The sequence below is a fragment of the Arachis ipaensis genome, chromosome B09, assembly GCF_000816755.2.
Source record: "Arachis ipaensis cultivar K30076 chromosome B09, Araip1.1, whole genome shotgun sequence".
In the NCBI taxonomy this organism is placed as follows: domain Eukaryota; kingdom Viridiplantae; phylum Streptophyta; class Magnoliopsida; order Fabales; family Fabaceae; genus Arachis; species Arachis ipaensis.
The window spans coordinates 97,867,253-97,891,452 of record NC_029793.2 but is presented as its reverse complement, the minus strand read 5'-3'; the positions used below and the strand labels follow the sequence as shown (position 1 = coordinate 97,891,452).

General features: G+C 33.0%; 3 protein-coding genes, 4 long non-coding RNA genes and 1 pseudogene across 8 annotated transcripts; all 8 read right to left on the bottom strand.

The window, feature by feature from the left end:
* On the bottom strand, nt 2,402-4,134 carry LOC107615709. Its single transcript, XM_021111935.1, has 2 exons — nt 4,034-4,134; nt 2,402-3,858 (listed from the first exon to the last, which is right to left on the bottom strand). Exon 2 carries the CDS (start codon nt 3,140-3,142, stop codon nt 2,402-2,404), a length of 741 nt encoding a protein of 246 aa, XP_020967594.1. The 5' UTR covers nt 3,143-3,858; nt 4,034-4,134.
* LOC110266214 lies at nt 5,527-6,802 on the bottom strand. The gene is made up of 2 exons (XM_021110399.1): nt 6,416-6,802; nt 5,527-6,279 (listed from the first exon to the last, which is right to left on the bottom strand). The coding sequence occupies exons 1-2, from the start codon at nt 6,613-6,615 to the stop codon at nt 6,102-6,104; spliced, it is 378 nt and encodes a 125-aa protein (XP_020966058.1). The 5' UTR covers nt 6,616-6,802; the 3' UTR covers nt 5,527-6,101.
* On the bottom strand, nt 8,944-9,324 carry LOC110266217. Its single transcript, XR_002353258.1, has 2 exons — nt 9,213-9,324; nt 8,944-9,021 (listed from the first exon to the last, which is right to left on the bottom strand). It is a non-coding gene; the product is annotated as an uncharacterized LOC110266217 (long non-coding RNA).
* Nucleotides 9,926-12,789, bottom strand: LOC107615710 (annotated as a pseudogene).
* LOC110266215 lies at nt 10,106-10,734 on the bottom strand. Its single transcript, XR_002353256.1, has 2 exons — nt 10,323-10,734; nt 10,106-10,238 (listed from the first exon to the last, which is right to left on the bottom strand). It is a non-coding gene; the product is annotated as an uncharacterized LOC110266215 (long non-coding RNA).
* LOC107618634 lies at nt 13,505-16,611 on the bottom strand. 2 transcript variants are annotated; one of them, XR_002353255.1, is made up of 7 exons: nt 16,189-16,611; nt 15,978-16,071; nt 15,128-15,177; nt 14,942-14,990; nt 14,409-14,541; nt 14,028-14,199; nt 13,505-13,759 (listed from the first exon to the last, which is right to left on the bottom strand). It is a non-coding gene; the product is annotated as an uncharacterized LOC107618634 (long non-coding RNA). The 2 variants fall into 2 exon arrangements; XR_001615312.2 differs by having other exon boundaries at nt 15,978-16,609.
* On the bottom strand, nt 18,779-19,955 carry LOC110266216. The gene is made up of 2 exons (XR_002353257.1): nt 19,594-19,955; nt 18,779-19,409 (listed from the first exon to the last, which is right to left on the bottom strand). It is a non-coding gene; the product is annotated as an uncharacterized LOC110266216 (long non-coding RNA).
* On the bottom strand, nt 20,764-22,966 carry LOC107615712. Its single transcript, XM_021110627.1, has 8 exons — nt 22,694-22,966; nt 22,518-22,557; nt 22,192-22,313; nt 21,998-22,082; nt 21,688-21,814; nt 21,413-21,567; nt 21,124-21,253; nt 20,764-20,976 (listed from the first exon to the last, which is right to left on the bottom strand). Exons 1-8 carry the CDS (start codon nt 22,878-22,880, stop codon nt 20,779-20,781), a joined length of 1,044 nt encoding a protein of 347 aa, XP_020966286.1. The 5' UTR covers nt 22,881-22,966; the 3' UTR covers nt 20,764-20,778.

The following is a 24,200-nucleotide window of genomic DNA, read 5'->3' as shown; positions in this document are numbered from 1 at the left end:
AGAAATTAACCTAACCCTAACCTAATTCTAGAGAGAAGAGGGAGCTTCTCTCTCTAGAAAACTAACTAAAGGCTCATCATGACTAACCAAGTGCTCCCCCTTTGCTCAATCTTCAATTCTGCATCAAATACCCTCAGAAACAAGCTGGATTTGGGCCTGGGCAGCTCAGAAATCGCCCACAGCGATTTCACTTTAAGTGGGTCACGTGCCGAGCGTCACGCGTAATCGTGCTTAATGTGTGCGCGTCGATGGCAAAACCCCTACGCACGCGTACGCGTGCGCGTGGCTTCAAAAATCTCCAATGCACGCGTACGCATGCGTGACGCATGTGCGTGGCCCTCAGTTCTCCAATTGCTCATTTCTTCATGAATTCTCCACTTTGAATGCTTTTCTCTTCACTTCTTCCATCCGATACTTGCCTTATGAACCTGAAATCACTCAACAAACACATCAAGGCATCGAATGAAATTAAAGTCAATTAAAATCACCAATTTAAGGGCCTAAAAAGCATGTTTTTACACTTAAGCACAAATTAAGGGAGAATTACAAAACCATGCTATTTCATTGAATAAATGTGAGAAAATGTGATAAAATCCCCCAAAATAAGCACAAGATAACCACAAAATTGGGGTTTATCAATTCCACACAAATAAATAAATATAAAATGAACATGGGAAGAAAAACAAATAACACAAATAAGCATATGGAAGAGTAGTAACACACGAACATGACTCAAAGAAAAAAAGAAAAAACAAGTCACATGAGAGACTTACATTATCATCTATTAACACCATATGTATCATATTGCCATCTCTTGTTGGAACAGGATATGAAGCATACCATACCCTGTTAATCCTAACTCTTATTCTCCAGTCATCTCTCCATGGTGTTATCTTATCCAAGGAATGAAAACAAGTATTCATGATAGAATGCCTTCACACTAATGTATGGATCTATTTAGCAACTGTTTACAACAGAGTAGAAAGAAAGAGGAAAACAAAACTAATAGCTGAGAACAACATGTTAGTGACCCATTTATATAGAAATAATAATAAGAATGATAATAAATAAATAAAAAACAATAAGAAATATAGAACATATTACACCACACCCTAAAGTCTATTGCCTATTACATCTAATATAATAGATATTATCATAGGCAAGTAGATATAGTTGCAGATACTTTTACTTATACACTATGACAATAAAAAAGACTGACAATCAATTTTCACTTCAGATCATAGAGCCTAATCAATTTTGACTTCAAATCATAGAGCCTATTGCAATTTATCCTACATTGAACCTAACTTCAATGTTCTAAAAGAATTACCTAATAGACCATCTTCAACTACACTCTATATATCATAAATATGGAAGACAAAACTATTATAAACACAACCTATTTTGCCAAAAAATAACCAAAATAAAACTAAATTAACAAATTTCAAAGATCCAAAGATGTTCAATGTCAAACTATAGAACCATCCATAAATTAGGCAGAATTGAGATGTAAGAAGAAGTTGAGAAATCAAATTAGCCAGAGTATATAGAGAAATTCGTACCACCGATGGGGAAAGAAAAAACCACAACAGTTCCCTTGCCCAATGTCGAAGACGACCCATTGCCGGTGAAGGAGGGAACGGTACCATGGTAGTTCTGCTGGAACAAAAATAGGATGCACTGCTATGGATAACTTATACAATTGAGAATCCCACAGATGAACCCACTCCCTAGAGTGATGTATTTTGACACAAACAGCGTGATCGCTAGAGAGTAACAACACCAATGGGGAGGGAGCTTACTCTGGCATCTGAACACCGAAGATGAAGAGAACACGATAGCACTCTTCTAAGAAAAAGAAAGAAGAAACCTAAATGCATGAACCTAATTCCTAATTTGATAATACATCAGATTTTAATTTGTAATAAATGTAATTGTTGACCCATAAAACATTTTAACACATGATTCATTTCTATATTTAAACAACTCTTGATAAGATTTAAATAAAAAATGAAATAGTATAAACCACTATTTGTTAAGCTTAAAAAAAATAAAACATTATACAAATAAATAAAAAACATCATACTAATTAGATATATATTTTTCCACACAATAATTAGGCATAACTGAAATTAATATTTAAAAGACTAACCAAAAGATTTATAGTCTTCTGAATCCTAAACAAAAGAAGGAGCCATTCAAATTTTATCAAAAACCTCTGTGAAAACAGCATTCTCAGTGAAATTTGAAAATTCTGAATTTTCATCAAATAGAAAAATCTTTAGTCCACTTCTGCTCCTCACGCAAGATACAGCAACATAAAGTTGACCGTGGAAAAATACTGGACGCCGTAAAAATAATCCGACAACAGATAACGTTTGCCCTTGACTTTTATTAATCGTCATTGCAATGACAAGCTTATTAAAAACTGTCTACGCTGAAATTTAAAAGGTATCCTAGCATCACTTGGAATGAGATTCATTCGAGCAATATATACTTGATCACCAATGTTACTACCAGAAACAACCTCGGCTGCAATCACGTTTGATCCCAGGTCTTTTACAATGGGTCGAGTTCCATTGCACAAACCATTAGTTGGATCAATATTTCTCAACAAAATAATAGGTACCCCTTTCTTCAATTTGGGAGAATGATTGGGTAAGCCAGAACATCTAATTTGGTTTAAAAATTCAGTGGTTATCCAACTACAATCAATATCACCATAAGCATCACTACCACAAATAACATCGGCACTCAAATATTCCTTTTCTTCACCCGGTAACAAATTAACTATGTAGTTATTAATCTCTTCAACAATTTCAACAGTTGGAGCCAATATTTCCTTATCTTGAAAGAAAATTGGATTTTCAAAATTGACAACAATATTTGGATAAACCACATTTATAATATCTTCAACTAGATTATCAGAAGTATAGATAAGCAAATCAGTCGGTACTTCTACACAAAGTTTATCATTGATAACCGCACCAGATTTTCCCTCTCCTATCTGAAGTATCCACTCTAAAAAGGATCTTAACTCCTCCACAACAACATCTTCCAATGCACTATCCAATCTCATATTCTTTGTTAAGGTTAATACCTCAAAATGCTTCCAAAGCATTGAAGAATTAATAGTGGCCATCACAATCTCAGCTCTGGAAGCTCTTGGGATGACAGGTAATACTTGTCAAAAATCACCACCCAAAACAATTATTTTTCCACCAAACGGCAAATCTTTGTTAACAACAGACACAAACGACATTATATCACGAAGGGTTCAATCCAATGCCTCAAAAGCCAACTTATTAGTTATTGGTGCTTCGTCCCAAATAATCAAATCAGCACATCAAATCAATTCTGCCTTAGCACTATCTTTTGAGATCCTACAAACAGTATCCTCATTTAGCTCAATTAGAATGTTGAACATCAAATGAGCTGTCTTACCCCTTGGTAACAACAATGCTGCAATTCCACTCAATGCAACATTAATGACAATTTTCCTTTCAGATCGCAACCTAGCTGATAATGTCCTGTACAAGAAAGTTTTTCCAGTTTCGCCGAATCCATATATAAAAAACCACCCACCTTCTTTGTTACAAACACAATTGACAATTTTCTCATATATAACTCTTTGTTCTTCATTCAACTTCAATAAATTTGAATCATGTTCCTGGATTAATAAAGCAATATCATATTGCATTTCCCATAACAACATCGAGTTACTGAATTGAGAAACCAATTGCATGTCTGGACATGGCATACCAGCATAATCTCTTAACGACTTTCCATTATTCTGGAGCAACTTCTCAATCTCAATCAGACAGAAAGTCTGTAATTCACTTTCAGTCATTTGTAACCCTACAATTACAAGTTGCTTAGAAACCCAAAATAAAGATTTAGCATCTATATTTAAAACAAATGTGTGTCTATATACACGTGTGTGCACGCACAGACACGCATACATATTAATCTATAAATACACACGAACAATTCTTATTAGACAAGTTTCACAATGTAATAAAAAAAATCATACCTGGAAATCCAAGTTCTCGTCGTCTATAATAAAGGATACCATCAGATAATAACTTCCAAGTCTCCTTCTAAACAAACAATGGCCACATAATAGAACCAGACAACAACAATATCACAAAAAATTTCCTTAACTGCTCTCCCGATGACAACTCGGCAACTTCTTTAATAGCATAAACAAATTCATTATCATCAACCAAAAAACCCATAGCTGAACATGCATCTTGAAATGTATCATATACAATTGAATTAACTGTTCTTATACTTCGAAAACTGGTGCAACCTCTTTGAACATTCAACAATAATCGCATGTAAAACAATTCACCTATAGACGGATGAGCAAAACTTAATCTACCAATTGAAAACCCTTTTCGTCTTGGCATCCATTCCCTAGATTCTGGGTCATATACAAATTTACTTGGGTACTCAACATATGTCAAACATTGCCATTCAGCATATTATCTATTAGCTAACATCCAAGCAGTAAACATCATCATCAAATCTCTATTCCGAATAAATACTGAACTAACAATGTCACTGTCATCAAACACAACATACTGTTGACTTGGCAAATGAAAAGTCAACCACTGCACAGCAGACCATCTATGATGTATATCATACGCAAATATTCTCCACATGGACTCTGAAGGAGAAAGATAACGACAATCATAATACTGCTTAATCTAATCCAGAACCTGCAAATTTTGACAACCAATTGTTGATTGGTCCATTGTAGCAGTCAAAAGATCAGGGCCCTTGTTGACATACTTAAAAAGATATTTGATAACATTTGACTTGTTACAAAACTCTAAGTTTATGTGAGCCTGATATTTCATTAACAATAACGGATTATAAGGCACTACAAATCTGTTATCAATATTTGTACCGCACAACTTGACGGTAATACCCATGTCACGACGTTTATATACTGGATACCCATCATCATCAAATGTAGTCTCATTCACAAACTGCTTAGGGTAAAACTTTGAACATTTACCATCTTTCATATAGGGAGAAGTCGACCGTATCGGACCATGAAACATATATTTTGTGACCATCCTATACAAATTAGGAAATTTTGCAGGATTAGGTAATTCTACACAAATTAATTCATCAACAAGTTTAACATTCTGCAACATGTTTCTTCTATCAAGCCAAAGCAAAAAATGTGCATGGGATAAACCTCTTTTTTGAAACTCGATTGTATACATACCTTCATAAAATAACAACTAATAAATCAATAAATATAAAAATAAATTGTACAATAAAAACAAATTATTATAAGTTAGTCCTAAAAGAATATAAAATCAAAGAAATACAAAAAATATACCAGCATTGAGAGGACCGAAAAAAGTGCCACCTTTAAGGTCAGTTAGAAGACACTTCAGCTTGGCATGAAAAACTCAACAAGAAATATCCGATCTATCAGCAATTGGAATCCCTTCACGACAGGTATATCTTTGAAATTCAGGCCAATTTGGATTACAAGTAATAATGAGGAACAAATCAGGATAACCATAATGCTTGCAAATTGCCATAGCATCCTGGAAATTATTAAACATATAACGTTTACCACCTGTAAAAGAAAATGGTAGTATAACCCTTGTCCTAATTGAGGATGCTTCGACATCACCACGTTGCATAGCTTCCTCTATACCATGCAAAAACTCCCCTCTAATTGTACTTTATTTCTTCCTAATTTCAAAGAGTCTCTGTGATTCTATCGATGCAAAACAATCAACAACAAATTGTTGGAACAACCTCCTAGCTTTGTGAATGATGCTTCCCTCATATTCTCTCACTTGTAATCGAAAACTCACAAACTCACGCAAAGACATCCTCGTCCTTCTTCCACGCACGTAAGTATTTTGAACCCCTCGATACGGGATATTCAATTGATACCCATCCTCACCAAAAGGAAAAAGTAAAGGATACTATAATGACAAGTATAAAGCATGAGTTTCATAAATCTGTTGCAATTGACCACTGGTGGACTGAACAATAACATCACGACCATGGTCGGATGATTCGAAATCTCCAACTATCAAAGCAGCAATCTCATCACACGAAAGCTAATTGTAAATTCTTGGATCATGTACTCGCTGAGAAAACAATCTCAAACAAAATTCCTGCGAAGGATGATACTCATAAAATTGTCGAGCTCTCCGAAACAATTGGGCTATAACATTGTGTTCATCAATCATTTGCATTAGACCAACTATCAATTCCTTATCTATTTCAGTTGTTTGCCTACAGAAAGACATAATACAATAATTCATTTAAAATCTCTCTAGCCCATGGTATAAAACAAAAAACTAAAAATGATACACATATAATGGAAAATAATCATACTAATAATCAACCATAGAAGTTGAAAAGAACGTACCTGAAAATTCCATGGCGATTGACTACTTCGTGCTGCGTGTCATAGATATATAACTGTGCAAATTTTGGATTTTCACCAATAGTTGGTAGCAAACTCCCAATTCGATGATAAACTTGCCCATTTATGATAAATTGAGGTGGTCCACTACCATCGTTAATTAAGTCATGCACCTTACATCCAAAAGAAGTGAATGCAAACATACTATTGTACAATCTAATATTTTTTTGAAAATGCAAAGACTTATTATCACGACCATCTATAAGGTTACACAATAATTCTGGAGGCCTTTACAAATAGGGTAATTGAACTTTTCCTTTCGAGCAACAAAGTGTAAATACTGGTTGATTTATTGTTGAATATTTTTCAACACGCTCTAAGAACCAAAAGTTTGCCCCCACAAAATGAACAAGTGTAATCAGCATCACCAATATCAAGACACCATGTATAGATTTCAAACAAAAGGAAAAGATCACTGCAATCACCTTACACCACAAACACACTGAAGAAAATTAGTATGAATAAACTAAATAAATCAACACATACAAATTAAATCAAACGATAAAAAGAAATATTATCATAGAACGAAACAAAAAAAAACAAATACCTTGAAGCTCACTTTGCAAAAAACAAGATGATCAATCAGAGAACCAAATGGATTTTTGGAATTTATGGAAGGATCATATATATCTGATTCATCTATTTTTTGAAAAAAAAGATTATGGAGTAAGCATAATTAATCTTTGATATTTTAAATACATGTTACACACATATCATTTACAATACGAAATAAAAAAGGATTCCCCAAAAAATAAAAATAAAATTAAACATAGAATATGAAATAAAAAAATTTAAAGGAAACTAATTTCAAGATATATTAAATTAAACATTACTACAATCACCACGACTACCATTATTATTATTATTATTATTATTATTATTATTATTATTATTATTATTATTGTTGTTGTTGTTGTTGTTGGTATGAAACTAAGTTTTATAAAACACACATGAATACACGAAATATAAGATTATGTTATAAATAATTAAAATAGAACTTAAACATATGATAATACCTGAAGCTAATAAATTTTGTGTTAGACCGCTAGCATCTCGATCAACACCTACATCATCCAATATTTAAAATAAATCAAAAGAAAATTCAAATAAAGAATGAAAAAAGATAATAGTAAAAAAAATATAAAAAACAAGAAAAGTAAAAAAGAAAGCCAATATATAAAAAAATCCATAGTAACAATAACAAATATGATAGGTGAAAAAGAATGAAGATCTACAATATTTAACCATTATGAAAAAAGAAAAGTAACCTATAGTATTTGTGGATGTAGTGCTAGGTAATGAGCCAACAACATTTCCTACAAAATATCACAAACAACAATGAGCATGACACAATACATACCATATGTAACATTTAGTTGAGAAATACGTGAAAATTTTACCCAAACCATGTGAATGTTGAGATCTTTGACTTTGTTTTCTTTTTAAACATTCTTTTCTATATAACCTTGCAGAAGCACATAAGTGAGACATTTAAACTTGATTTCTCCCACAAAAACAATAGAAGATAAATACACCACTATAGAACAATGAATCTTCAAGATGACACTTGAGTAATTTTATTTTTGAAAGGATACCAAGAAATCACTTCAACAAACAAAACTATACACATATATATAAACACACACAAAAATATAGATATCTATAAATTAAAGCTACAATAGGAATGAGAGAAAAAATGTAAAACCTAAATATTTAATATTGATATGAGGCTAATCTAACAAAAATATGTAGAAAAGGTGACTTACCAACCATAGTATCTAAGCTATACCTAATAACACAATATACTTAATACATAGCTAGCTAAAAGAATAACACATAACTCATAATTCCTTGTTTGACACTGGCAGTAATCTTACATGGTTATCTTTTAATATTGACAAAATTATTATTATTATTATTATTATTATCTTCTAGCTGCGACAGTGTAAAAAGGAAAATATCTTGATAGAATACTCGAATAACTACAAAACAACAGTTAAAGAAATTAAAAGTACACAATATATTAATAAATAGAAAAGCTGCTGAATTTCATCAGGTCTTGTACTTTCACAAGAAAGTACATACATATATATAAATAAACATCATAGGTGCAAATTTCAAAATAACCTAGAATCCATAACCTGACCATATAACATCATTTATACAGGACATTGTGTACAATCCCTAGCAAAGCACAAACAAACAAAAGGAAAGTATGAAACCATGCTAGTCTTTGGACACAGCTTAAAAAATGGATGGGATAGAGGCAACATCTTCATATTTGATTAAAACATTGGATTCAGTGTATATAAGTTAACTACTACTTAGATTAGTAAACTATTTCATAGTAACACCAGTAGCTCCATTAAAACATCTCAAAGATCACAGTCCTTGAGAACCTTGGAAGTTGGGCCAAGCTCCTTATCAGCAACATCATCAAAAGCTTTTTTCAGATTTTTCTTAACCTTTCCACCCCTAGGAGGATTGTAAACAATCTCTTTCTTGATCACATGAACAGGGGACCCATCAAGAATAGCAGAAAGCACACCCTACAATGCAAACGAATGGAATAATTGAATAAATGTAAATAGTAGAGAACATGCAACCATATAGATTGACAAATCATCTTAATTTTCCAACCCAATTAAATTGATTATCCTCCATAATTCATGGAACACAATAGATAATTTAACCAAACCAACACATTCATAATTAAAATAACTTCCAATGAACAACTTACCGTAGTTTCCACCGGAGGAGAATTCAAGAGGACCTCAATTTTGAGGCTGCACTCCCTATCAGCAAGTACACTATCATCAACAGTTTTCCCTTTCTCTTTCACAATATCAACTTCACTACTTACACTACTAGAAAAATCACTTTTAGCGGCCATTTATTTTATTTTTAGCGGCAATAAAAATAGCCGCTATTACATTTACCGGCAATTAGACATTAGCCGTCTTATGCTCTGTCGCTAAAAGGGTTTAGCGGCAATTATAACATTTGTCGGTAAAGACCATTTTAATTACCGCAAAAAGTATATAACTTTTAGCGGCTATTTTCTTGGCAATTTATATGGCTACCAAAAGTAATTCTAAAATTAGAATGTTATTCACTTTTAGTGGCCATTACTATTGTCGCCAAAAATCATTTTACCGGCAATTTATATGGCTACTAAAAATAATCCTAGAATTATAATGTTATTCACTTTTAGTTGCCATTACTATTGCCGCTAAAATTTTAAGACCCTTTTAATTATACTCACTCTTTTAGAAATAACAACCTATCTTTTTTTGAAAATTTCAAATTATTTTTACCAAAAATTATTATTATTATACATAATATAAATATACTAAAATTAATTACTACAAAATGAAATATTTCATTAAATTCAAAATATTTATACACAAATTTCTCTTAAAAGATACTAAAGCATATACAAATTTATTAATTTTATGCAATCTCCAAATGATACAGCTTTGGTCCAAGAGATAAGTTAGCTGCAGATATGTCTTTTCCATTGACAAAAGGACCCTATATGAAAGTTGCAAGAATCATTCGTTAAATGAAAATATAGGAAGTTTCCTGCACAAGTTTTAATTTACAGACTTTAAATTATACCAAAGAGTAATTGCTAGTTAAGCATGGTGAATTAGTAGCACACAAGATGTCACATTAATGGCAAAGGGTGCTATATAAATATTATGAATCGAGTTCTCCACAATCACTCTCAGATAACCTAAATGACTTCTCTGGGAGTACAAGCCTACAAAGGGCCCTTAGATTAGTCAAACAACTTGTTTCTCTATGTTTGTCTAAGTAATGTGCTGGAAATGAAATTAGTGTTTACTTTGGAGGATGGGAAAGAATTGAGAGATTCTAGCTTGTGTCTCTACCTCCCAGGATTGATTCAAGCAACAGATTCCAAGTTTAGGAATAAGTTCTAGACTACTTGCTTTCAATTCAACAATCAACTCAATTCAAATCCCAGACGTCTTATGCAAAGGGAGTAAAAATATCAGTGGTACATTTTACAGCGAATATCTACAAGAATAAAGATAAAAATAGATTTTGGCATATCTTGAATGGTATGTGAGCTTTCATAATGACTCCATGATATATACACAAAAACGGCAAAAAGATCAAACATTGGTTCATCAAGGAGAACCATAGAAGATGGTAAATATGTTTATGACTTTATCAACAAATTACTGACCAATAAAGAATGCAAACAATAAAAGAAAGAGAAAAGCAAAAATAAGTCGTACATTTTCATTAAGGTAATCGTTGAAAGAGCTTAGTTCACTTAGCAATGCTTGCTCTATTCCATCATTGGGATCTTTGCTATTGAGAAATCCAATAAATGTAGAAAAGATCTTCAACCCACTACATAAAAAAATTCATGCATGTATTAGTCAATTGGAGGACATCTAATATATTCATCTTAACATTTAAGAATAAAAAGCTGACAGAGGAGAAAGCGAATGTTGCTAGGCTTGTCTAATTTGAAGCAACTATGCTTCATTTTTCTCTCTAAATATTCCAAACCAAGTACATCAAGCACAATAAAAACATAATAATAGCATAAAAATATCTAGTAATGATAAGGAAATCTAGAAGATAGATGCATACACTATAGCTTTTTCGGGTGGAGTTACCAATGGTGGGATAGGATACTTCTCTTCCAGAATTTGTGTGATGATATCCGAATCAGAAACCCACTTCTAATAAAGCTTTCTGATAGGAACTTTACCCTCAGTATTAATTTTAAGGAACCTAAACCAATAACACAAACAATAAGAAAAGGAACAAGAACAAGAACAACAACAACAAACTAATAACTCTTGTACAAAGGAAGAACTTAAAAAAAGAAATGAACCAGAAGATCACCATTCTGGCTTGTTGGTCAAATCTACCAACTTAGGGTCATAAAGAAGATGTTTCTCCTCAAGAATCAGCAACACCCTTTGGCAGAAGGGACCTGAAAGACAATTCAAACAACTGTCACTAATTGATTATAGGAACCTCAAGTTCAAAGGTCAAAACCAAACATAAATATTTTCCTCCCTCAATTGAAGTCAAATGAATAATTACTAATTCCAGACACAGAAACTGAAATGAAACACATGATAACATCATTGCCATTTTCTTCAAAGGCATCAAATTTCCACTCTAGTAAACACAGTTTTAGAACTGAACTCCTTTATTATTTCAGAATTAGGACTCAGATAATTTTATCAAAATTATACAATTCAGAACTAGGAAAAATTCTGTAGGTCTATCTGATCTATAAAGTCCAAATAAAAGAAAATCAATTGAGACCCCTAATAATAATCATTAATACTTTATAGTAAGTCAAACAGATTTCAGTATATGCGTGACAAAAAGTCAAGCTGAACTCTAATAAAGAGACCCAAGATTGAAATAATATACTGTGCTTTTCCATGAAAGCCAATAACTAGAACAAACACAGGGGAAATGTACATTGTTGGATCTTCCTTCTCTTCAAAGTTCAATTCAAAGCTTAATTACTTTTTAAGCCAACAACATTTATAACTGATAAGGCAACGAAGAAAAAGTGATTGAATGTGAATCAGCATCATATAGCAGATCAAGAAAGCAAGAAAGCAAGAAAGCAAGAAAGCAAGAAAGCATTTCAAACAAGTTAAGGGTTTGCTAACCTTGCCGCCAATCTTCTTCTCAAGCTCCCTAACAAGCTTAACATGAATCTTCCTGAAGCATATAATTGAGATCCTTACACTGCGGAATTGATATATAAATCCTTGAAGTCACTCTTAAGATCCTGGTTGGTGTTTCAAGATCAAATAATGCCTGCAACAACAAAGGTTGAATGCACCTGGAGGCTGTAATTAGTACTAATTAGCAATATTTCAATGGCAGTCTCAAAATCAAGATAATGTTGGCTATTATCTTTAACTCTGTAGAAAACATTTCAAACTCTTAAACCAAAATCCAAATATAAACGGAGCAAGCAAGCAAGAACGGTAGATCAAGCAAGTAAGAATGGAGAAGACAGAGAAAATAAAAAATTAGGATCTGAATCACTTAAACACTTCAATTTTAGCTTGATCTGTCAGATTTATTAGGATCAAGCAAGCAAACATAGCAAAAGTAATAACACGGAGAGGAAATCACATGCTTCTGAATATTCAAACCAAAATCGAAAAATAAACGGAGAAGACCTACCGGTGGTGACGATATTGTGCGTCTACGTGCAAGAACGGTGGTGGTGTAAGTGGCGGAGGTATGGTGTTGCGACAAAAGCAGCAACGGTGGCTGAAAGACCTTGGCAACATAGATCAGAGACGAACAAACGATGACAGAGATGTGGATCTAAGGCGGATCAGATGGAAACGAAGTCCAAGGAATAGGATGATGGACGGCGGCTATCGGCAATGGTTACGGTGGTGGTAGTGGTGATGGTGGCCGGCGATGGCAATGGTTACGCGAGTTCACTACAAAAAATTTGGGTAAAAATGGCGGTTTTTTTGGGTAATTACGGCGGTTTGAACCGCCATTATTACCAAGTACGGCGGTTTTGAAAAATGCCATAATTCAGAGCGCCATTTTGGTTATTACGGCGGTTTTTTAAAAACCGCCACAATTTCCTGAGGTTAAAATGGCGGTTTTCTGCTGGGTTAAAACGGCGGTTTTTTACTGGGTTAAAATGGCGGTTCAAACCGCCGTTATTTCCAGGTTAAAACGGCGGTTTAAGGGTTGGTTAAAATGGCAGTTTAAATCGCCATTATTACCCTCACAGAATGGCATTTTAGTCGGTTAAAATGGCATTTTTGAACCGCTATTTTTACCCTAATAGTGGCATTTCAGTTGGTTAAAACGGCATTTTTGAACCGCCGTTTTTACCCTTACAGAGTGGCTTTTGATTGGTTAAAATGTCATTTTTGAACCGCCGTTTTAACCCTAACAGTGACACTTTTTTATCGTTTAAAAATGCAATTTTTACCCTCGTTTTTATCGTGTTAAACAAATAATATTTATTATTAGAAATCATAATCCATAAACAAAATATTATATAACTCAGAAACAAAGTATTAAACATAATATATGATTTTTTAGTATTAGAAATCAAAAGTAATAACTTCTATACAAAGTATCAAACATAACATAATTTTTCAACTATAAATGTCATAACATGTAAATCTTAATACATAAAATCTCCATATTTCATGCTGCTCTATTGCTTGCTCCAGAAGACCTACTTTCTAACTATTTTGGCGATGAAATCTCACTCTCTTGATTCAATTCCTACAACAAAAATATAATTTGAAAACATAATAAACAAAATATTAAAGAGAAATAGTAAAGCCAATGGAAAAAGAAACACATAAACCAAGATAATAATATTATTATTTGTCAGGATTGTGCAGTAAAAAAGCATTACACAGCAGTTGATCTTTCCCTTCCACTTATGCATGCAATTTCAATTTTCATTCGTTTCTTAGCATTTTTAAAGTCAATATTCCATGTTTATAAAATGTAGCTAAACAGAGAAAAAGAAATAACCAAATATTACCAGATACAAGCCTTCTGGCTCCGGGAACAAGAAGACTCCAGTCTATAGCATAGCCTTCATATTTGTGTTTATGTTTATAAAGCGGGGCCTGATTAAAAACCACAGCAGCTCCTTGGACACCCTCTGTTTCTGACTCTGCTAGAGTATTCAGATGAGAGCTTAAGTCCCTAACCTACAAATCAACAAGTATATTATTGTCACAACAAAATGGTCAATGACTTCAGAAAATAACAACAAAATGGAAAGTTTATGAGGACTGGACGTGTCCTTGGAATTGCTATGATAAATGTTTTGTAGTGAAGGGAATATATCAGAAATGTTTCTCATTTTATGAACTGCTATATTCTTTAAAACTTATGGGGATTACTATTGAAGTAATACCTTATCATGTCACATCTCAATACTTCAACACAGATCATGTAAGGCACCTTCTCCCTAGAATTCAAGAGAACAGCTTCATCTTCAGGAATATAAAGCACACGGTACATGCCCTTTCCCAAAGAAAAACAAACTCCTAGGAATAAGGAAAGCAAGATTCATAGATAAATAAGAACCAAGTGAACCCATAAATAAAAGAATGCATACACAAATTACACACAAAAAATGTGAGTTTAAAAGCAAAGAACTAACAACAGACAACAATTCCTTGAGTGCACAAATGAAAAGTTGATTAACAATACCACTAAAAAAATGGCCCCCCAATAAACATCAGAATGGAAGTTTCTAAACACGCAAAGCAAGGCAACTAAAGAAGTATGGAAATTGTTGCCATTGCCACAAGGAGAATTTCTCAGACTAGATTTTGGGAATAAAATGCCATTTGATTCTGTTCGGACAAAACACATGACAAATAGTAAATCCTTTCAGCATCAAAGAACAATATTAACATCATATCATTCACAGTTAAGAAGTACCTCCAGTATTCTGTGCCTCTGTCAAATGTAAATTGATCTCTGCTAGAGACTTAAAAGTTAAAACATAGAAACAGCAACAAATAGATGTCAGAAGCCAATGATGGAACATGTTCAAATAAGTAAATATATACATACATATTATCATTAAAAATATAATAAATAAGTACAATCAAATTAGCAATGAACCTCTTAGGAAGATAATGATCTAGAATCACAATAACCAATAAACCTAGAATCTGCATTAAAAATAAATAAATAAATAAATAACCAAAGTTGAAGAAATGTATATATAGAAGTTAAAGAAAGAGATTAATTATTACCTAATAAGAGAGAAAGAAGAAGAGATTGACATGTGTTGAGGAACTGAAAACATTTTAAGTCTTCTTGTGATGTAATCAATGAAAGAGAGGCATGTTGGTGGATTCATCTTCCACTCAAAAGTTGAAAGTACCAAATTTAAAAATTATTTAGAAGATTCATTCATCTAATTTATAGTATAAACATACTTCAATATCTATTGTACTTAATACAACTTTTTCTGAAACCTGCTAAATTGATATAATTAAACTAACATTATAAACAAAAGATTACATTATAAAATGGAGTGTAAACTCTCATTTGTTATATAATCCACGTTTTATCTTATCTCTTATGATCATTTTATCACGAGTAGCATTAAGAAAAAGTAAAATTAATTAAAATGCATTATATAGATTTCTATATATAACTTCTCCTAATACAATAACTCATTTTTCCTTGGGAATAATAATAAGAACGATGAGTGGCACAAATTAAATCCATATATACGACCATAGCAAGAAGCTAAGAAAGTTTTCATTGGACTAATATAGGGTGGCTAAGAAGATTACATGGTAGAAGTAAATTGGCGAAATTAAAAGAACTCATATTCATATAACCCTAATGCTAATACTTAAACACAAAGTAGACAAGTAATAAGTAGATAATTAATTAAAGATATATATTTTATAATATAATAGTAGGAAAGTGATAGAAGAAACTCTAAACTCAAACACACAACGCCATAGATAGATCTAAATCCCCTCCATCGATCCTATATATAGTAGATGCTTAAAAGTCCTTTCCTTCAACACTTGTCTACCTTGCTAAATCTGCAAAAGAGACAAACACAAAAAAATAAAAAATAAAAAATGAAAAGTGTGAGTAATAAGTAATCAAGGTAAGTGATGAGAAATGGGAATGAAGGAAAATGAGGCGTGATTTGTTACTAATAAGGTGCGTGAGGGAGGGTATGTAGAAGCAGATAATAAGAAGTGCCATGGTGGAGAGAGTGGAGGGTAAGACCCCATTAGTTAGTTAGAAGAGGTTGACCAGTGATGGCGTTAATGAGGACTGCATCCTCCCCAAATGCCAACAACTCTTCAATGCTCTATCTCTCATAATTTTCTTTTTCTTTTTTCTTTCTCTCTCTCTTTCTCTATGAGCATCACACTAGTACAAGGTTGTATTCTTCAAACACATTAACAAAATGAGAACTAAGCAAAAGGATAATGACTGGTCAAAGTTTGATAAGTGTTTAGGTTAATTGTGTGATATGTCCAGTACTCAGAATCAGAACAAAATGTGTTGGTGTCTTGTACTTAAGATATATCTAACATGAAAACAGAGAAAGCATTATCATGTGTAAGAAATACAAAATGTGTTTGGGTCCACAGCATTCAGATCAGAGATACAACAAAGGAAATACCAAATTAAATCTGTATTCATTCATATATAAATATTACACAAATTCACTATGGACTAATACCACTGGCAGAAGAGGTAGTTCCATGTGACATATTACTATATTATATTATAATATTAAATAGAAGCTTAGAAATGAGACCAGGGAGAAAGAAATTAAAAGGGCTGGTTCCGTGAGATATAATAATCTCTTCATGCCCAAGTTTGATCTTCAAATTATTAGCTTCTTTGGATAGAGAGCAATCTTCACCTAAGAAGGTGCACCGTGAAAGTGACCCCCCAAGACTAAATTCTCTCGATTACATATAATTTGGTTATTTCTGTATTTTTCAAGTCCTATATTACAGAACAGTGGGGACAGATAAGGGAAATATACAGATCAATGAATATTACCTACTGTTGCTTCCTGAGCGATTTTTGTTTTCTTTTTCAACAGCTCACCTTTAGCATTATAGTCAGAGAGGCTGAAGTAAGCTTATCATTTAATCTTTTCAAGTCTTTCTCCAATTCTTCTTTATCAGATAGAAGAGCCTGTACCTAAAACACATAACAAGAAAAAAGGTAAAAGTAGAACAAACCAAAGGTACCCGTTATTTCATTTTACATCAGGTAATAAAGCAAACATTAAGTTTCACTTAGTTATGGGCACAAATCATTATTACCAAAACAATTCAGCTCAAGCTATAATTTCCAAACCGGCATTCTTTTCTTTTTCTTTTGGTGGTGAACAAAGTCTAGTAAGATTCAGCATCAGTCAGCACACCAAGGACAAGACATGCCCCTAGGCTCAAAAGAGCACTTACGCGTAATAAGAAAGTCTCTTTTTCCCAATTAAACATTTATATATCAATGAGATTAAAAAAGAAAAAAGGAGTAATAAAACAAGACAAGTATGTCACGAAGAATTTTGCTATAGACATTAGTCCAGAGTTACAAGTTTTGAAGGGCTTATCTTTTTTTTCATGGACTTATAAATTCATCACAGATTTTCCTAGGAACTTATTTGGTACCCGTTTTTTTAACTTTAGGATTTCTAAGTCTATTGTAAAACTCTTCAAACACCTACTTGTTTACTTTAAAGAAAGTAAAAAGGTATATACTATTCGATATAAGATTCCTAGTGTAGAATTCTCAAGAATGTCCTACATTCTACAACTGCACACTGCCTACAGATAAAGCTAATCAAGGGTATATACTATTTCCATGAACAAAAATTAAAACAGAAAAGAACATTTATATTAACTGGACATTACCAACACATTATTATTAATAGTTCATATCTAAACTTTCAATCTTTATAAGGAACGGCCAAAAGACTTTAAAAGTAAAGAAATCTAATGAGACCTTTTTATCTGAGATTTAAGTTCAAAAGCATGTCATTTGAGGAGTTCCAAGTATAGCCTATATGCTACACATTGGAGATTTCTACAAGGAAGAACCCTGCCAAAAAGAATAAAGATATCAACATCACATATGAAAACACTAATAAACTCTGAGTGAATGAGAACAACAGTAGAAATCAGATACAGGGTAAGCAATTTTCTTAATAAAATTAAATTTGATAGCTGAATTAAATTCAAAGCATCTGGAATTTTGAACACAAAAATCAATATTAAAGTGCCAATAAGAAACACGTTTGTGCCAATCCCTGCAACAAAAGGAAGAAAAAAGATTAAACCGCACCATGTAGAATCCACACACTTCCTTATCGTCCCATGTCACTTCTTTGTACCCTTTCCTCTCTTCCTCCGTCAAGTTCCGAGCTTCAAATACTACTTTGATCAAATGCATTTCATTCTAAAAGCACTAAAGTTCTCACCTACCACAGAATGCAGCCCAATGAAGAGCAGTCCATCCATTTACAATGCAGAAGTTCACATTTACACCAGAAATTATTGTGGGTTGTAAGGCCCAATCATAGCCAAGAGCAGCCGCAAGATGAAGTACTCCTTGGCCACCCTCATCCAATACATGGGATTTAAACAAGTACTTTTCATTCAATCCTTTTTACAAGATAATTAACAAAATAAACAACAAGAAGATTCTTTAAACAATTAGGTATTCAATTTACTAGGCAGAGTATATCTTTCTTTAAACAACTTAGCATATAAACAAGTCAACTGCAAACTAAAATGCAGTAAATGTAGTTTGATTTTCCCACCATAAAATGTGAGCATTCAAGTCATGACATTGATGAAAAAAGAAAACAAAGAAGGCATGTCCTTGTTGGATTTAAATTGGGAGCTAAGCTAGTTTTGAATTTAAAAAATGCACAATGATGAACATGCAGTAGTTATAATAATAAGCACCAAAAAATCATCTATCTATATCAGAAAACAAGTTCCACTCTTTTCCATCTCTCTCAGGAAATTCATCAACCACATGGCAAGCATAACAATACTACTAGAAAACAAGTAATTGAGAATGAACAGAAACACACTACAAGCAATGTTGAGTGGATCGAAGAAAAAGAGAATGCGGAAGTGAGAACGTACCGGCGCTACTGGCGGAGGAGACACATTAATGGAAGAGGTGCTTGGCTCAATCTCATAAGCTATGGCGTAGTGACCAGATTTGGAAACGCGTCGATAGAGGAGGCGCCTTCACTCGAGTGCAGAAGGTTGATGGAAGCGAGAGAAATGAGATGAATGCTGGTGACCATGGCGGCGACAAGCTTTAGGGTTTTAGATCAACTCACTCTCATTCCCCTTTCCCTCTCCCTCCGATGTGCGATCTCAGATTATACCTAAAAGGAAAAAGAAAATCAACCAAGAGAATTATACTTAGAGAGCTATAGAGACGAAAGCTTCACAAAACTCAGATTCAACCAAGCAGGACCATCATTGAAGGGGAAAAGAAAATAAAGGCTCTGTAAAAGCTTAACCAAATTAGAATTAAGAAAATTCAGGATCAACTAAGATGCACAACACCAGATAGCAGAAGCTCCATCGAAGACAGCAATGATGGCGTTGCTTGTGGTGACGAGGAGATGAGGGCGGCGCAACAAACCCTCAAATCGAAGCTAGAAAACCTAATCAAAGAAGAGCGCTCCTTCGAAGGCAGCAACAACCGTATTGTATACGGCGGCAAGAGATGAACGCCGGTAATGAGGGAGATCAAAAAATTAGGGTTCGTCACATTCAGATCCCTCTCGCTAACTCTCTCACATTCAATAAGACTGAATAGTGATTATTCTCATATGCAAATACACCACCTCAGCTTTAAATGTGTTTCCTTTTTTTTAATGATAATGGCGTTTTAACCTGCCACAATCAGTGAAAATCGCCGCGAAGAACATGATCATTATGGTAGACGATAAAACCGCCGAAATTAGCAACAATTGTGGCAGTTATATAAACTTGCCATAATATTAGTGCCATTTTAATCAGATTTTTTTGTAGTGGTTAACCCAGGCCAGTAGCGAAATCAATCTTTCATTGATGAAGAAAAGAGGGAGCGAGAAAGTGAAGAGAAACAAAGGATGGAGAGGGAAAGTGAAATTTTCTTTTCTATCTCTTTCTGTATTTTCAATTTGATTTATAGTAGATAAAAAAAAAGAGTGAGAATAAGAGTTTAGTGGCCATAATGGCAATAGCCACTATAAAAATTTAAAAAAAATTAAAATTAAAAGTAAAAAAGGTTAATAATTTTCTGACAATAATAATAATGGCCACTATAACATATAATAATAATGGCAAATATATAATTGTCGCAAAAACATAACTTAAATTAAGAAATTAGTAGCCATTGTGTTATTGCCACTAAAAATTTGTCGCTAAAACATAATTTTTTTGTAGTGTTATATCATCCAATCCAGGAACTTCAGCGCCCTTTTCACCAAGAAAATCAATCGAAGGCTTGCAGTTTGTCTTGATATTGGACCAATTCCCATCAGAAGTGATACCCTCATCCAGCACCTCACACGGATCCTTCTTGCCAACAATATATTCATGGTCACTTGAAGGGATCTTTCCCAAATAACCATCCTAAACACGATTTATTAAAAAACCTAAAAGAAAATCAATCGAAAAAAAACAATAAAGAAGGACAAAATAAAGTAAAACACCATTATGAGACAGGTACATATCAAATACACGAGTTTAAAGATGCAACCTTCAACGGAGTGCGCTCATCATCCACATCATAGTTAGGCAACTCAAACATGGAAATAATAGCAGCATCATCACAAACTCTATCACACGGAAAGTTCCAAAATATTTGTCTGTACCAACACTCTTGGTATCTATTTTAAGAAGCAATTTTTTCCCCAACAATTGTTGGAACATCACAGGATAACTATTTCCACAAACAACCTGAGAAATAATTTAAACACATGGTTCTTAGAAAAATCAAGGACCAAATACACACTCAAACACATTGAACAAACAATTATATATGGCACAAACAGATCTAATCCACTATTAAACTCAACGATAGAAAAAAAAGAGAATAAACCATACACTTGCATCCTTTTGAACTTCTCCAAACAGATCAGCACATGATTTTTTCAGTAAGTAAGCAGCCTCACAATCAAATAAGACAAATACACCATGTCCATTATCATGCTCGACCGCTATTTTGATCCTATATCTGACCATAGAAGAATTACCCAATAAAAAATTTAACACAAAAAAACAAAAAAACAACAAAACAACTATAATTAGAAAAATAGAACAAGGAGAATTAAACAACAACAGAAAAAGAAAGAAAAAAAAGAATATCACACATAAAGAAATAAACACAAGGTACCTAGGAGTCACATTGGTAACATAGTGCTGACAAAAACCACAATAATATGCACCACCTTGAGGCTGAATTGACTTCCCACAAACACAAGCTGAATACCACAAAGGTCCCTCATCCACAGTAGGTCTCACAATACCAAAAACCACAAAAGACCCTTCCTATTATAACATAAAAAATAAACATTGAGATATAAATAGAAAACATAATTTTGTATAAGATTTTCACCAAAGAACAACTAAGTCAAAATTGATTAAAGACATGAAAAATACTCAATAAACCTCATTGTTATCATGGAGTTCCTCAATAGTGCATCTCCTAGTAAGCCGCAGAAAATTATCTTCCAATGAAACACCCTTGCCCTCATTAGCAAATGGTTGTGTTCCATTGATACCTTGGTCAACCATACTAATCATCATAGAATAATTAAAAATAAAAAAGGGAAAGATCAGAAAAAAAACAGAAACAGTATCAACTAAACTTAAAACACAAATAAAGAGAATAAACTGAAATTATATCAACCAAGTTAAAACTATAAATACGAACATCAATGAACTAAACATGTCATTTATTAAGATACTATCCAATAACCTGTTTTTGAAATCAACAACTTCAGCCAAATTTGGATTAAAGAATAGGCGAGTAGCATGCATAACATTTTGGAGACCAACTTGTCCTACAAAACACCCAGCTGAATAGATAAATAAGGAAAATTAGGAAACTAAATATAAAATAGAGAAATTTCAGAAGAAATTGGGAAGCCTAAACATTATAATATTCACTATCCCTAAAGAATTTAACTTTGGCAAGCTGGATCACAACAACTGAATGCTCCATATAACCAGAACCTAAGAAACGATGCACTTCATCCACGTACTCCCCAAACAAAGCACAGCGTATTGTCAACCTGAAGAAAAATATTTTTTTAAAACTTAGATCCATTAACAGTTCAATCTAAAACGCCACTAAAAACTAACAGGCCAATGCTTAACATAAATAATAGGTAACAAATATAAAACACAATCAACATCGAGATAAGGCACATAAAAAAAACTCTTTTGAAGATAACTCAAGAACGATCATCTTCATCACTTTGCCATCTTTCACATACTCTTTCTCTTCACCAACAGAAGTTAGCAAACCAATAACATCTATCCAAAAAAACAAACATCAATAAAATTACAGTTCAAAAGTGCACACTTACATAAAAAATAACCAATAAAAAAGGCAACAAACTGAAACAAAAAAAGAAAATGAAGGGGACAAAGAAGATATAAAATCACCTACCAACTAAGTAAACATAATCTTCAGTCATTTTCAAGAGCTCATCAAATGGACAAAAACTGAAACATGTCTTGGGGATAGCATCATCAGAGATAGGAATAACAGTTGTACGGTTAAGGAAAACCAACTTAAACTCATGTTCTGCTACCCTATGATTGCCTTGGTTTGGAACAACACTAAAATATGACATTCGGTATGTTTGACCCTCAATAATATTCTCTTTAAACCTATTTATGAGCTGCTTCTTAACAGTTGCTTGGATTTTGTTAGACTGCGCAAGAAAATAACAATAAATAAAAAAAATAGTTACAAAGAATACAATTCAAGAGGAAAGAAAGTCATAAATAAAATCAGCCCAAGACCAACAATGAATAGCCACTCACATCTTCGTCAATAAGAACAATTTTCATTGAATTTGCAACATCATGATTTTCAAATGAAGGAACAATCCAAGTTCTTAGTACCCTAACTTTAAGTCTCCATGCCTCCCTTGGAGGGTGGATCTTAGAGATAGAATCAAATGGAGGAGGCATTGGCTCAACCACCAAACACAATAGAGAAAACTAAAAAAAATAGAAACCAGAAACAAAGGATTTCAAAGAAAGAAGGAGGTGCATTGGACCACACAACCAAAGAGTCCCTTTTATAGGCAAGCTAAGAAATCATCAAAAAATTTGAATTTGAATACCTCAAAGAAAAGGTGGAAAAATATGTATCACATAGCATACATCATCTAATATCTATCACATACATATCTATACATTCATACATATGTAGCTACCACAATCAAGAACACCTATGCTATCCTCCTTGGTCACTAATTGAATAAGAAAGGACGGATTCCAACAAATCTCATAGCATTATAATTACTAGCAGCTCAACAGGCACTGCCGTGCCTGTTCAGCCGCTTTTCTATTGAGTTAAAAAAATATTTTTATATTTATTTTGATTATATCATCTCATCATATTAATTTTATTATACATCTTATCATTTCTCTTATAATTATGTTGCCTTGTTTCATTCTCCTTCCTTGTTTTCTTCTTTTATTAACCCCAACCACAATCAATTACCATCGTATCATTATCGCAGCTCTCATTTTTGTTTATCACTTTGATTCATACATATCCATTGTGTTAACTTTTGAGTTGCTAAAGATTTATTAAAAGAATTATTTTCTTATTTGATTTATTAAAGTCATATTTTATCATTTTAAGAAAAAATTTAAGATATCAAGCATTCAAAAATTTTGTATAGAATAATTAAATTTAAATTAATAAAATTAATTTAGGTATCTATATCATCTATAACAATATATAATGCCAAAACATGGAGGTTTGGTGTCCAATTTTTCTTTCCATTTTTATCCTTTTTAGTAACCTACCTCCAGTTACAGCTACTACTTTATTTCCATCCACGTTCACCTCAATATAACTTCTCCACGTTAATTTCTCTCACATCACCCATCAGTTACAGAATTCTACTACTTAATTCCCCACTACTCCCACTACT